Source organism: Girardinichthys multiradiatus, chromosome 11 (genome assembly GCF_021462225.1).
Source record: "Girardinichthys multiradiatus isolate DD_20200921_A chromosome 11, DD_fGirMul_XY1, whole genome shotgun sequence".
NCBI lineage: Eukaryota > Metazoa > Chordata > Actinopteri > Cyprinodontiformes > Goodeidae > Girardinichthys > Girardinichthys multiradiatus.
The window spans coordinates 35,571,878-35,587,392 of NC_061804.1; the positions used below are offsets into that span (position 1 = coordinate 35,571,878).

At 43.2% G+C, this 15,515-nt stretch overlaps 1 protein-coding gene across 2 annotated transcripts in view; it reads left to right on the top strand.

Annotated features, from left to right (window-relative positions):
- The window catches only part of lrch2 (leucine-rich repeats and calponin homology (CH) domain containing 2), a 67,922-nt gene that overhangs the window by 43,544 nt on the left and 8,863 nt on the right, over window positions 1–15,515 (top strand). For both annotated transcript variants that reach the window (XM_047378217.1, XM_047378216.1), the window contains 2 exons: window positions 296–346; window positions 426–489. In XM_047378217.1, the coding sequence (XP_047234173.1) occupies window positions 296–346; window positions 426–489 (115 nt within the window). The remainder of the gene's footprint in view (window positions 1–295; window positions 347–425; window positions 490–15,515) is intronic.

Below are 15,515 nucleotides of genomic sequence, written 5' to 3' on the forward strand. Positions count from 1 at the left end.
AATCCTTCCTTCTATGTGCCCTTAATAATTCCTTGTGCCCTTTTTGTGTCCTTCATTATTTCCTGTCTTCTTTGGGTCTCTTTGCAATAAAGTGATCTAAAACAATTAAAGGTTACAATTTTCTACACTTTACAATGTGAGATGTGATGTTGTTAACTTTCTTTAAGACTTTTACTACACGTCTTCCCCTTTGGTTCCAATAAATCTGGTGGGCAAAGTCAAATATAGTTTCAAGGAAAGAAACAAGGGAATTAAAGAAACAAATCATAGAAATGTGTTTTGCTTTTCTTAACAGTACAAGTGTCAAAGTGCTCGTAAAAATTCCGGCGGGAACGAAGACGCTGAGGTGTGTTTGACAATCTGACGTCCACATATCCAACCCACAGCTTTATTATTCAGAGCGTAACAAATGTTTGTGTCCTTAGGAGGGTTTGCGCAACGCTGATTTCAGCACCACGTTGACAGTGTTTGGACTCAAACCAAGATCAGGTAATATACAGACATCAAACGCTTGTGTTTAGCTTTTGGCTCAATTTTTCCTGCACTTGCAGCTCTGCAGGTTTTAGAATTAGATTGAGGCTGGGTTAAAAACTTTAAGCGCTAGACTTCGAAGTGAGGAATGACTATTCTTGTAAAAATAACAATATCAGCTCATAGCTGGTTCAAAGCTTTATAAACATTAAAACCACAAACTTTACAGTATTGTATTAGGATTTTATGTGTCAAACCAACACAAGGTAGTGAATAATTGTGAGGCAGAATGAAAATGATACATGGTTTTCAACTTTTCTTACTAATATAAATTTGGAATATGAGATGCACACGTCTACTCAGCCCCCTTTACTGTGACATCCCTAAATAAAATCATGTCCAACCTTCAAAAGCCACCTAATTAGTAAAGAGAGTTGATATGTGTGTAATTTTTCCTGAGTTTAAATCCAGCTGTTCAGTGAAGGCCTCAGAGGTTTGTTAGAGAACATTAGTGAACAATAAAACAATGTAGGGGACACAGCAAACATGCGACAAAAGGTGCTCTAGTCAGATGACTCCAAAGCTGAACTTTTTTGGCCAACATCCAATGGCAAATGTTATGTATGCCATAAAAGACATCTCTGGTCATTGTCCTGAGCACAACATGCTCCTCATGAAACATGGTGGTGTCAAGGTTGTGAGTTTGGTGGCACGACCAGAATGCAGATCACGGCGAGAAGGCAGCATGGCGAGTTGATAAAGTATTTAATGTTGAGGTAGACAGACTTACAGGCAGGTATGCAGTGTACAAAGTACTGGCAGATGGTCCAAAGCGTATTTACAGGAGGCAAACAAGAACATAACCACAACAAGGAACTCAAGACTTCAGCTAGGGTAGCGAGGGAAGATAACATGGAATGATAACGTGAAGGACCAGCGGGGAACAAAGAAAACCAGAGAGCTTATAAACTGAGGGAAGTGGAGTATGGACTAATGAGACAGGGAGGCAGGTAATCAGAGGAAACATGAAACAGGTGTGGACCAGGCTGTAGGGAACTGAGGGAATATGAATGGTTACTATGGTGACCGGACTGGGAGACAAAGGGACTAAATAACAAACACAGGGAAACAGATGTAAGAAAATTATAACAACCTAAGATATAAGAACCTGGCAAATAAGAATTAACAAAAAGAAACCACAAAGGAAACCCTAACTGCAAAAGTAAACAAACCCAAACAAACACTGACTGAAACTAACTGGGAGGGAAGCAGAGAAAGCGAAGACTAGAATAAATGCAAACCAAAACGTAAACAATAAGTGTAACTAAGTATAGTGGCAAAAAATAACTGAAAGCTAACCTATCAGAAGGAACTGAAACAATAGAGACTAACACTAAGAACTAAACTAGGGATAAAGCTGGAAAGAACTACAAATATAAAGAGAAATGAACACTGAGTAAATAACAACTGAAGGGGAACTAATGACAAGAGGACAAGAGTAGGAATAGGGAAAATAAACTAATAAACTAGAAGATTGCAGCAAGAAACAAATAACCTAACCATAAACAAACACAGAAAACACTAAACGGGAAACTAAACTAGAAAATCCAAGGAAGCAAGAGGACTGTAATAATAATAATAATAATCAAAGGAGAAAACCATTCTCAGTAATAAATAAATGAGAAAGTAACCACCAAGGGAACTATGGGTGAGGGGAGAAAGAACTACTAAAACTAGGAGGCAGGAGAGAGAACAAAACTATAAGGAAACGGAAGGAATAAACAAACATGACTACTAAACCCAACTTTAGGTTAAGGATTTAACCCCGGTTCTCTGAAACATGAGTGAGGTATCTCACTATGGGACACGCCTCCAGCGCCTGTCCCCCAGAAGGTCTATTACATTACGCCAGTCTTGACTGGCAGGCGGAAGTGACGTCCGCTCCCATGGGAGCGACTTCCTCCCAGTATAAAAGCCGACGTCACGTAGGTGATCTTCAGTTTAATAAGCACACCTCTTCCTCGCTCCCTGCAAGGAGGGTGATCTGGTGAGATACCTCACTCATGTTTCAGAGAACCGGGGTTAAATCCTTAACCTAAAGTTCTCTTTCAACATTCGTTTCGGTATCTCACTATGGGATATTTCTGCTCCCGTATTGCCAGATAAGCTCACTTGAAGACCAACAGATGCATCTTGCATTCATAGCAATGTGGAACCCACACCCAGAACCGTGTGAGCCAGTGTGGGCCTGGTGACATCCAGTTTATAGAACCTAGTGAAGGTGTGAGGGGTCGCCCAGTTGGCAGCCTCACATATTTCCTCCACAGGTATACCCTGGAACAATGCCCAGGATGAGGCCACACCACGAGTGGAATGAGCCCGCAGACCTGCAGGGGGTGCAAGGCCTCTGCTCTCATAAGCCATAATAATAGCCCCCACTACCCAATGCGAAAGACGTTGCTTTGTGAGAGGCTTTCCTTTATTTGATGAAGCCCATGACACAAACAGCTGCTCTGATTTACGAAAATCTGCTGTTTTTTTCACATATAACTGCAAAGGCAGGATTAGGTTTCAGTAAAACCCTTGACTCACCCAGAAACTGCATGCAGGACGGGTTATAAAAGCCCTTGAATGTCACTCACACGCTTAGCAGAGACCAGAGCAATAAATAAGGCCGTTTTAAAGGAAAGCACTTTGAGCTCAACCTGCTGCAACGGTTCGAACGGTGCACGTGACAACGCATGGAGTACCATAGGTAAATCCCATGAAGGAGTGAGGCTCCTCGACACTGGACGGAGCCGTCGTGCACCTTTCATGAATTGACACACCAGGGGGTGCTGCCCCACTGTTTTGTCACCAAAGCCAACGTGACAGGCTGAAATAGCAGCCAGGTACACCTTCACAATGGAAAAAGCCAAGTCTTTATCCAACAGTGCCTGCAGAAAAGTTAAAACGTCCGACACAGGGCTTTGCATTACGCTCACCATAGGTTTTGCGCACCAACCCACGAATGCCTGCCATTTACCCTCATACACGTTACGCGTGGAAACGGCCCTTGCATTTTGAATTGTGTCAATAATGTTCTGGGGAAGCCCACTGGCAGCCAGATTTAACCCCTCACAGGCCAGGCCCATAGGACCATGCGCTCTGGATGCGGATGAAATATTTCTCCGCGTGCTTGCGTCAGGAGATCTCTGCGGAGGGGAAGCCGCCATGGCTCGCCGTGTAGCATCTGAAAAATCTCCGCTAGCGAATGTTTCCCTGGCCTGGAGCTATCAGAATGAGTGAGTGTTTTCCCTCTCGCACCCTGGCGAGAGTAGGAATGATCAGTTCCAGCGGGGGAAAGGCGTACAGTAGGACCGGCGGCCATTTGTGCGTTAGAGCATCCAGTCCAAGCGGAGCTTGTTGCTCTGTCAGTGAGAAAAACATCGGACACTGAGCGTTTTCCCCTGATGCGAAGAGGTCGACCTCTAATTACCTTCCTCGTCAGGATGGTTCCCATGGTAACGCCGGTGTTGAGAAAACCAGGGCGCTTCCACGGGCTCAGCGCGTGTGCACATATGAGAGAAACCAGGACGCTGCGGTGAGCATGGTGTGTGGGGCTCAAGCTGAGTGACGCCACCCACCTTTGAAACGGGTGCATGTGTAGACGGCCGAGTGTGATGACCGCCAGCGCAGACGCCATCAGACCAAGCAGTCTGAGGCATAACCTTAATTTCACCTGTGTGCCTCTGCGAAAGAGTGCCAGATAAGCCTGAAAGGCTTTTACTCGTTCCGCTGAGAGGCGCGCTCTGAACTCGACTGAATTCAGGGACAGGCCAATGAAGGTGATTGTTTGTACTGGGGTTAAAATGCTCTTTTCCCAGTTCATTGTGAATCCCAGAGCTGTCAGATGTAAAGTAAGCATCTCGGCATGCGTCATGAGCTCTTCTAAAGACTGAGCTGCAATCAGCCAATCGTCTATATACAGGTCCTTCTCAAAATATTAGCATATTGTGATAAAGTTCATTACTTTCCCTAATGTCATGATGAAAATTTAACATTCATATATTTTAGATTCATTGCACACTAACTGAAATATTTCAGGTCTTTTATTGTCTTAATACGGATGATTTTGGCATACAGCTCATGAAAACCCAAAATTCCTATCTCACAAAATTAGCATATTTCATCCGACCAATAAAAGAAAAGTGTTTTTAATACAAAAAACGTCAACCTTCAAATAATCATGTAGAGTTATGCACTCAATACTTGGTCAGGAATCCTTTTGCAGAAATGACTGCTTCAATGCGGCGTGGCATGGAGGCAATCAGCCTGTGGCACTGCTGAGGTCTTATGGAGGCCCAGGATGCTTCGATAGCGGCCTTTAGCTCATCCAGAGTGTTGGGTCTTGAGTCTCTCAACGTTCTCTTCACAATATCCCACAGATTCTCTATGGGGTTCAGGTCAGGAGAGCTGGCAGGCCAATTGAGCACAGTGATACCATGGTCAGTAAACCATTTACCAGTGGTTTTGGCACTGTGAGCAGGTGCCAGGTCGTGCTGAAAAATGAAATCTTCATCTCCATAAAGCTTTTCAGCAGATGGAAGCATGAAGTGCTCCAAAATCTCCTGATAGCTAGCTGCATTGACCCTGCCCTTGATAAAACACAGTGGACCAACACCAGCAGCTGACATGGCACCCCAGACCATCACTGACTGTGGGTACTTGACACTGGACTTCTGGCATTTTGGCATTTCCTTCTCCCCAGTCTTCCTCCAGACTCTGGCACCTTGATTTCCGAATGACATGCAGAATTTGCTTTCATCCGAAAAAAGTACTTTGGACCACTGAGCAACAGTCCAGTGCTGCTTCTCTGTAGCCCAGGTCAGGCGCTTCTGCCGCTGTTTCCGGTTCAAAAGTGGCTTGACCTGGGGAATGCGGCACCTGTAGCCCATTTCCTGCACACACCTGTGCACGGTGGCTCTGGATGTTTCTACTCCAGACTCAGTCAACTGCTTCCGCAGGTCCCCCAAGGTCTGGAATCTGCCCTTCTCCACAATCTTCCTCAGGGTCCGGTCACCTCTTCTCGTTGTGCAGCGTTTTCTGCCACACTTTTTCCTTCCCACAGACTTCCCACTGAGGTGCCTTGATACAGCACTCTGGGAACAGCCTATTCGTTCAGAAATTTCTTTCTGTGTCTTACCCTCTTGCTTGAGGGTGTCAATAGTGGCCTTCTGGACAGCAGTCAGGTCGGCGGTCTTACCCATGATTAGGGTTTTGAGTGATGAACCAGGCTGGGAATTTTAAAGGCCTCAGGAATCTTTTGCAGGTGTTTAGAGTTAACTCGTTGATTCAGATGATTAGGTTCATAGCTCGTTTAGAGACCCTTTTAATGATATGCTAATTTTGTGAGATAGGAATTTTGGGTTTTCATGAGCTGTATGCCAAAATCATCCGTATTAAGACAATGAAAGACCTGAAATATTTCAGTTAGTGTGCAATGAATCTAAAATATATGAATGTTAAATTTTCATCATGACATTATGGAAAATAATGAATTTTATCACAATATGCTAATATTTTGAGAAGGACCTGTACGTCGCCAGACGCATCCCCCTTTCCCTCAGAAGCGCGATGTCTGCCTCGGTGCATTTCACGAACACACGTGGGCTCAATGAGAGGCCAAAAGGAAGTACCAGGTACTCGTATATCTTTCCCTGAAACGCAAATCTGAGGTATTTTCTGTGAGGGGGGTATATAGGGATATGGAGACAAACCAGTCTCCTTGGCGCACAAACTTTTTCAGAGCTGCGTGTGTTAGCATCCTGAACGAATACCGTCTCAGATATGTGTTCAGAGCCCGCAGATCCAATATCGGTCGCAGACCCCTGCCTTTTTCGGCACGAGAAAGTATCTGGAGTAAAACCCGTCTCTGCTTTGCTCCTGCGGTACCAGCCGGACAGCTCTTTTGTGCTGCAGGGAAATTATTTCCTCTTGCAGGACGCGAGCGGACTCTCCCCGGGCGTATGACTGTACTATGCCCTTGAAACGGGGTGGGGCTGTCACAAATTGGAGCCTGTATCCCTTGGATACCGTCTTTATCACCCAATCTGACGCTCCACACGCTCGCCACAGCTGAGTGTTGTTTGCCAGTGGACCTAAAGATGCTTCCGTGTAAACACTGCGCAACACCGGCTGAGGGATCTGCTGTTCCGCTACAACTGCTAGCTGCGCTCGTCCCAGGTCTGCTTCTTCCACAGAAAAAGCAGCCTGCTGTGTTAGAGGTAGGGTGAGAGCCCCCCCTTGAAGCCTCATGTGCAGCTGTGGCAAGGGTGGAGCGGGAGCTCCAGCCTGCCGCTGTGCCAACGCTGGAGCGAGAGATCCCCCTTGTGGCCTCATGTGCAGCTCCACGGCCATGTCCTGTCCGTGTGTTATTTTTAACATATTTTTCGTGTTTTTTCGTTGTGGCTGCGCCCTCGGCTCCAGGCCTGGATGCGTGCCAGAAAACAACTTTATTGAACATGTTGTGAAGGGGGAAGGTCGTGTTTTTAGACACTGGCATGTGTTCGTGCACTGGTGTGTGCTTTCTGGCCACAGCTGCAGCTCCACTGAGCTCTCGGTGGCTTTGATCCTCCTCCGCTTCGGTCGGCTCTGAACGATGAGCTCCAACGTCGGCTCTGCAGGCCGTTTGAGTTGCCTTGAACGTGGCATTCTGAACTCAAACTGGGACAGGATGTGTCCTGGTAGGGGGGGGGGGGGTCCAGGTGTCTGGCAGATCCTGCTCTCCCACCCTGAAGACAGCTCTCTAGGTAGCACGCCTCTTTTTCTTTGCGCTCACAGTAGTGGAAGGGGTTGCTTGGTTTCCCGGTGTCGTCGGGGGAGAGAATGGCTTCCTTACCCAAGCACCTTTGAGCTCGGTTTGTTTCCCACGGTCCGCTGACTGCGGCTGAGGCTGGCGTTTGGGGATGCGGTAGGCCGGTCGAGCCGCCGCTTGAGCGAACAACACACGGGGTGCTGGAGGGGGAGGAGGCTGCGCTTTCCTGGGTAGACACACCTTTAACGCTTCACCTTCCCTCTTTTTTTCCTCACAGCGTTTTTGCATGGCTGCCACAGTGGGGCCGAATAAGCTCTTCGGGGTGTCGAGGAGCTGGTTCTTCTCTCTTTGAGACAGGTTCAGCCATCTAGCTCTCTCCTGAGTGACCATCAGGGCCATGGCTCTCCCGGATGCTTGGACAGCGCTTCTGTGGAGACGCAGGCATAGGTCTGTCACCACGCACAACTCGTCCCACAAATCGGCCATCGGTGTGCCAGTCATCTGCTCCTGTAATTCCGCTTGGTAAGCGAGGAGAAGAGATGAAGCGTTTAAGGCTTTAACAGATGCAGCCACCGCCTTGTAGCTTTTCTCATTCAGAGCGGACTGAAAAGAATCAGCTTTGTAGGGAAGGGTGGGTCCTGCCACTGTCATGGCTGACTTCTGCAATGGGTGCAGGTGAGATGCCAGCAGAGGTTCTACGGGAGGCAGATGTGAAAAACCGCCGGCCTCCATGCCCGTCCAGTCCAGCGCCGACCCTCCCAGGGCGGGGTTCTTGGCGGTGAGAGGATTGCTCCAGGACCAGGTTGCTTCCTCGAGGCACTCGGGAAAGACCGGCAACAGCTGTCTGCTGGAAGATTTGGCTCTCGGATGCCGCTTCCCCTCATATCGAGATGTGGTAGTTTCGGTGAGGGTTTCCGGCCACTCGATGCCCAGCTTCTTTGCTGCCCTTCTGCAGACATCATGCAGGTCCGTTGCAGTTGGGTTTGGGGAACCGCAGCGACTGGTGTCATCCATCACCGAGGGCTTTGCAACCGACTGGATGGCATAAGGCCCGCAGTCCAGCTCGTCGTCGTCAGACCCGAGACTGATGGACTCCACTTTAGATTCGGATTCAGCGTTAGCAAGAGTGCTGAAACCTGGAAGTGCGGCCTCGTCTTCCTCTGGGTCAGTCAGTGGCGCGACAGCGTCGAGCTGAACTGGCTCCAGCCAAAGTGGGCTCTCTCTCATCAGTACCAGGAAGCTCCGGTGGCGGGGGATTGGCTACCCCCATCATAGGATCAACCTCCGACAGGCTAGCTTGGCGTGCTAGCCTGCACCGACGAGACTTAAGGGAGAGCCGTGCACAGTGCTCGCAGTTCGCTGGTGACGCCAACGCGTCCTGGGCATGTTGCAGCCCCAGACACGAAGCGCAGACAGAGTGGGTATCTGCCCCAGCTATGAGATTGCCACATGTGCATGTTCTAGATGGTGGTTTGACTCTGTTCATGGTGAGAACGAGTGCAAGTTACACAACTTCGTAAGCTCCGTTAAGGTTGCAGCTAGTTTGGTGACCAGTTGCAGCGCTGCTGTTTGGCGACAGACCAGCGTTGAAAAAGACTCAGAACAGTCGAGCACAGTTATTGAGAAGCGTTCGGCGAGTTGTTAGCTCGCTCTGTGAACAGTTAAGCTAGCTCAAGTTACTGTAATGACCGTCTGAGAGGTGCTTCTGGGAGCGAGAAGAGGTGTTAGACTGAAGATCACCTACGTGACGTCGGCTTTTATACTGGGAGGAAGTCCCTCCCATGGGAGCGGACGTCACTTCCGCCTGCCAGTCAAGACTGGCGTAATGTAATAGAGCTTCTGGGGGACAGGCGCTGGAGGCGTGTCCCATAGTGAGATACCGAAACGAATGTTGAAAGAGAACACGTTACTGAAGAGAAAATGAACACAAAACCAAAACAAAGTCCACAATGGCAGATCCTGACAGGTGGTGGCAGAATTATGATGCGTGGATGCTTTTCCTTAGCAAGTACAGGGAAGCGGGTCACAGTTTGTGGAAAGATGAATAAGTGCTAAATACTGGACAATCTGAGTAAACTGTCTAACAGGACAAAACCTTCAACATATAGAGAGAGCTACAAGGGAATGGTCTATATCAAAGTATACTCAAATATTAGAACGGCCCAGTCACAGTCCAGACCTAAATCCAATTGAGAATCTCTGGCGAGAGTTGAAAACTAATGTTCACATAATATCCAGTCCGACTAAGCTTTAGCTATTTTGCTAATGAGTAATATGCAAAAATGTCAGTCTATATGTGCAACCCTGGTAGAGACATACAAAAAAATGACTTGCATCCATTATTTAAGCAAAACATGGTTCCACAAAGTAGATTCAGGTGGTTAAATTTTATTTAATTTGATTTGCTAGGATTTTATTTAGTGGTATCAGAGTAATGGGGACTGAAAACAAGTTTGAAAACCTTTCCTTTCATTTCTCCGTAATGCATTACTTTGGTATGTCAATAAAAATGTCCCTGTAAAATACAATGTAGTTTGTGACAACATTTGAAAGAGTTTTGGGGGAAGGAACACTTTTTCATGGAAGGATTAACAAGGAATGTAAAAGCAAACACTTGCATCATCTCCAGAGAGTGTTGAAGCAAAGACTGTTTGAGCAGCCAAGTTTTTCCTGGAGGTGGAGCACCAAAAGCTTTTCTCTGGAAGTGGGGAAAGGTTTTCTGTGGAATTGCTCATGAGCACCTTTATTTTCGTAACGCTTTTAATATCAGATTACAAATAATTCCATAGTGTTTTAATGAGTCATGCAGTAACTGTCTATAATCACATATTTATTCCAGTCATATGTACAACAACAACAAAAAAAAGGTGTCAGTAGCTCTAAAAGCCCAACACAAACTTCTGCAGAAAACCACAGCCCAGACACATAAATATATGGGTGGCAGGTGAATTCAGGCACAGCAATTGCATCATTTCAGTTTAATTTTCTTGTTACTGATGTTGTTTCTGAGTGACAATCATCGGTCTCTGTCTTGGTAAAAACAAATTTTTCTACAACATGCGTCTATGGACCAAAAATGGTTGAAGTTATTTTTTATTTATTGACAAAATCAACCAATTCCAATCACTGGCCGATTGATTGGTGCATTTCTTACAGATTTTAGAGAAAACGAGCCATTTAAAGGTGCAAAATCAGCATCTTTTAAAGGTTTCTAAAATGTTCAAACAGAATCACCGAGGGAACAACAAAAACAACGGTCCATCATAAATATGACAACTCACCTTGGAGGCAGAATAATATTTTATGGATGGTTTATTTACAACTCTTGCATTCTCCGATGACACTTTAACACACTTATCAGTTGCAAAATAAAAACATCCTTTCTGTTTTGTTTCCATGCTGCCAAGATGTCTGTTAAGTTTGAATCAGCTTTATTTTAATCTTGCAAGAGAGAAGGATTTTTACAGCATTGGAGATGCGCTCAGTAGTGCTGCCAAATCGTTCTGACTAGACAAAGCAAAGGTTCTCCTAATAAACTACAACAGTTTTCATGGTAACTCTCATGAGACCCAGAGAGACGAGGTGAAACCTGTTGTCCAAGACATAATCTTAACCATTACTCCAAGAATATATAAGAGAAGAATGGAACAACACTGAGGGGTTCTAATACTTTTGTCAGTTCCTGTAGAGTATCAAGGAGCAAATCAAGCAAGGCACTAAAATTTTCTACAACAACACATCAACCAACAGCAGGTGATTTGAAAACTAGATGAACATTGGGGACATACAGTTAGCGTAAAATTATTCATACCCCTGGCAGATTCAGCTTTAAGTCATCTTCTAATTTTACCAGCATGTTTCATCTGACTGTAAGTAATAATAACGTTTTGGACCAGCCCAGCCAGGCTCCTGAATCTGAAGGACAATCTGTGGAAGAGCTAAAGATTAGGGTGATGGCAAGGAGGCTTTCCAACTCCAAAGACTTGGAGGTCTTCACCAAAGATAAAAGAAACTTAAAGCTTAAAACATGCAAAAAATCTGGTCAGCAATAATATGGGTTTGATTTTCCATTGATTATTGAGAAGAGTATACATCATTATGCACGTATGCCATTTTGTAATAGAATGTAAATAAAAACAGATTATTATTATGCTGGTTTTAACAATTAGGAAAATGTTGCATGGATACCAACTGAGGAAGTGTTTCCGGTGAGGTTTCGTATGGGCAGACATTTGTGCCATCAGAAACTGAATTTAAATTGCTCAGACTGAAACTGCACTCTCTTATAGATGGTTATTTGACTTGGTCAATGACATCCGCCAAGCTCATGTACGCTCCTTCTGCAGCTCAAAATGCCAGAAAAGAAGTTTAAGCTGATGTGAAAAAGGTAAATTGATGAATCTTTGTTTGTTTCTGATTTCCTCAAGGACCGGGATGTGGGGAACAAAAAAAATGAATTTTGGAATTGAAATTGAATTAACGAATTGAAAGTGAATGATCAATACAACGAAATATATTTTTAAAGCAAATGCATTTATTTTCAAACCAATGCATTTAATTTCAAATTACAGGAATACAGATTCAATCTGAGCAATTCATATTCAGTTTCTGATGGCACAAGTTTCTGCCTATAGTTTTAACACATTCTTCCTGCAAACACACATCTCCTCTGCAACAATAAAGGCCATAGTTCTTTAAAACTCTGCTCTCTGTTTATGCATCCTCTGCAGTCGTGCTTCTGGACTTGTTCCTCATAATGGCCTAAATGCTCCGTTTTATTTTTGGAGCACAGATCATCTAACTTTAGATTTATTTCTAGCCAAAGCTTTTCTAAACTGTTTTCTCTCCCGAGTGCCTATGTCAGCCCTATATGCACAAGATTGATGCAACGCTGTCTGAGCGAGCTCCAGCTGAGGCTTCATCTGTTTGTACAGAATGGTCCCAGGTTTTTCTGATTTATAGGGGCACTAGAAGAAAACAAAACAGTGTTAGCTGTTTCAGACATATTCCTAAAAGATCTTTTTGGTAACTGGTTGTAGTCTAAATAACTCTTAGTATAAAACTGACATCTTCAACCATATTCTTTTAGTGTGAAGCAGTTTGAAGGAAAACAATAGAGGTTTTCTTTTATATGCAGTATCCTTTGATGTTTGATCAGCAACTTGCGGATGTTAGAGAGGATCTCCTTCCTGAATTTCCTGGAAGCTCCTGAGGCCCTATTAGACACCACCTGCCACCATTTTGCCTAAAAAAAACTTTAACAAACGTTTCTTTGCATGCAAGTGAAAGATCCTCATCAACATTTTTTTCATGTATTTTCCATTAAAACCACCAATGTGATTGCGTGCTAGTGATGCATGGTGCAAATAAAAAGAAGGAACTGTTTACTTCTTGCTGTTTTTTCCAAATAAATATTGGGATTAAAAGTAATATTTTTATTCTAAAATATTTGTGTAAAAGGAGGAATAAGATTCACTGTTTATGTAACAAGTCTGAAAACAACAGAAGTAGACCGAAATGCTTTATGGTTTAGCCAAATAGCAAGATAATAAAATATTAAAACCATAATTTATAAAATGCATTAATGGGGAATAAACAAATGCATAAGATCCACCAATTTTTCATTGGTGGATCTTATTGTTGTAGCCATCAACAAGCTTTTGGCATAATTCTGCATGAATATTTAACCTCTCTTCTTAGCAGAAGTGGTGGAGTTTATTTAAATTAGATTGTTTTCAGGCATGGACTTGGCTTTTATGGTTGCTCCATAGATTTGAGAAGGTTGAAGTTGGGGCCATTCCAGAGACTTAATATTAGCTTGCTTTATTCCTTCCCTAACCTGTTTTTATGTTTGCTAGGAATCATTGTTCTTACCATAACTACCAATAGTGTTCCAAGTTTTATCTGACCAAAAATAGTAGCTTCAGATGAAAACAAATTGGTTATGATGTTCAAGAACAATCAAGGAACAAACAGCAAACTGCTAGAATATCAGTTTAACGGTCTAGCGTGGAGCAACCTTAACATTGCCATGGACTGTGAAAGTGCAGAACAAGAAAGAAACCTCTGCTCCAAAATGTTCCCCTTTACACTCCTCTAAAAATTTCAGCTGCCCTCGTGGACATGCCATATAGCATCTGGAGAACAGATTTATTGTAAGATAAAAAATGAGTTTGGGTTAAACATCAAGTGTCTTTGTAGGAATCAAGAGCCCCTTTTCCATTGCCTGTACAAAGCCCCAAGCTTTGTAAATCCCAGGTTATGTTTTGATACAAATTTACCCAGGTAAGTTCTCTTCCACAGAGCTTTACTTTCACGGGTTCTGGTCTGGAATAGATCTTTTCAGCTTTCCCCAGGATTTGTTAAAGGAGCAGGGATATGTATAATTTTAAGATGTTTTCAAACAAGAAAGTACACCCCAAGACTTGATCTGTCCAGTCAGTTCATCAAGAATGAGCCTATTTTGAAATGTTCTTTCGGAGCTCTGCTTAGAGGCTGGTTTGGCTGCTAAGCCAACCGGGCGCCTGGACGGGGACTTCCCCACTAACTGCTGCCTGATCTTTTCCCGTTCTTCTGGGATTTCCCGCTACCTGTTATCTGTTTGTGGCATCTGAATGTGAATATAAAGCGTTTGGTAGGTATGTGATGAATAACCGCAAGTATCAGAAAGTAAAACAAAATATATTTCACCGGAGATTTGTGACGTCTTAAGTTATTGTTGACATTAATTAGAAACTGTTTCACTACAGTTCTGTAAGACAAATGTTTTATCGCAGTGCTGATAATCACAGCACTTAAAATTTTCCATGTACCAAAAAATACAAAATTCCCTAAAGCTGTCTTTTCATGTAAACATAGCTTAGTGGAGCATGAAATCTTTAATATTTTTAATTTTTTTATAGTTTTATGCACCCAGCTCTGCAGGAGGAGAGACCACAGTTCCATGTTTTGATGCAGAAGCTCAGTGATCCTGCCATCCTCTGCTCTAGTCTCTATGCATCTTCTACTTTGTATAAATATTTGCCTATGATTAGACATTAGAGGTATTAATTCCCTGTAATTCTGGACCGATTATCAGTTATTTTATTCTTATAAATAAATCTTTTACTGAAAACATGTTCTGTAGTTATCTGATATGAGTTTACCTGATGGGGATAAAAGAAAAATAAGTGTGTTAATCAGTGTTTAGTAGTTATTGTAAATGAATCATGTGGTCGTAAAGCAACCAGATGCAGGTTGGTAAAAAAATTACATGTAATATAATGATTTAAATTGTTCCTGCCTATGGGTCCAGTGCAACGTAAGGAATAATGGAAGGATTTTAATCAACTGTATAACTATATATCTATTATTTATAAGTTGACAGAAAAATAATTTATTAACTTTTAAACGGAGTAAAGGAGTAATGCCGTCTGCTGGAATGAAGGTGTATTGCAGTTTTTTTACAACTTCACCATTCACCAATCATTAGCCTGATTTAAATAAATGCTCCGTGGCAATGGAAAAACAAAGTACGATATTCCCTGGGATTCTTATTAAATCCTGGGGCTTTAAATCCTGGGGCTTTCAGTGGAAAAGGGGCTAAGGTAATTCCTTCAAACCTCATCATGCTGAGGGTCAGTTTTGCTTCAAGATGTACCTCACAAAGTGGGTAAAACAATGAAGGAATAGAGCTCCAAATTCCTAACAACTGAATGTTGCCACAGGAGAATAATCCATAGCACACATCAAAACTGGTTTTAGGCTGACATTCAGCTTCCGGATTGGATCTGACCTCAACTTGATTCAAAAGTTTTTTTTTCACTGTGTCTAAAAGTCTGTGCCAGAAAACCGACCAAATTAAATTAGCTCTACCCTGTATGATAAGGAGAGTGGTCAAATGTCCAGCCAGAATGTTTCTAGGAGCTCGGTGATGGCTACTTTTAAACTTGTTAAAGAACATTTCTCCAAATATTACTGGGGGAATATGTATGTATTTAACCCTAAGCATATAATTTTGACTTTGTGTATTAGAGAAATTCTCAGTAAATTCCACCATCAGCACCAAGTTCTTTATTTTCTTATATGTTGTATAATCATTTCATCTCGAATAAAAAAACTGTTCAAATACATCAATAAAAGCTCAAAATTATTAATATGTATGAGTGTATGTAAATGTCTAAAATGAACTGCAGGTCAAAACATGTATTATTCCTCTGAAAATTGATAAAAAATGCATTTGTGTCAATAACTATGTGGATTCAACATA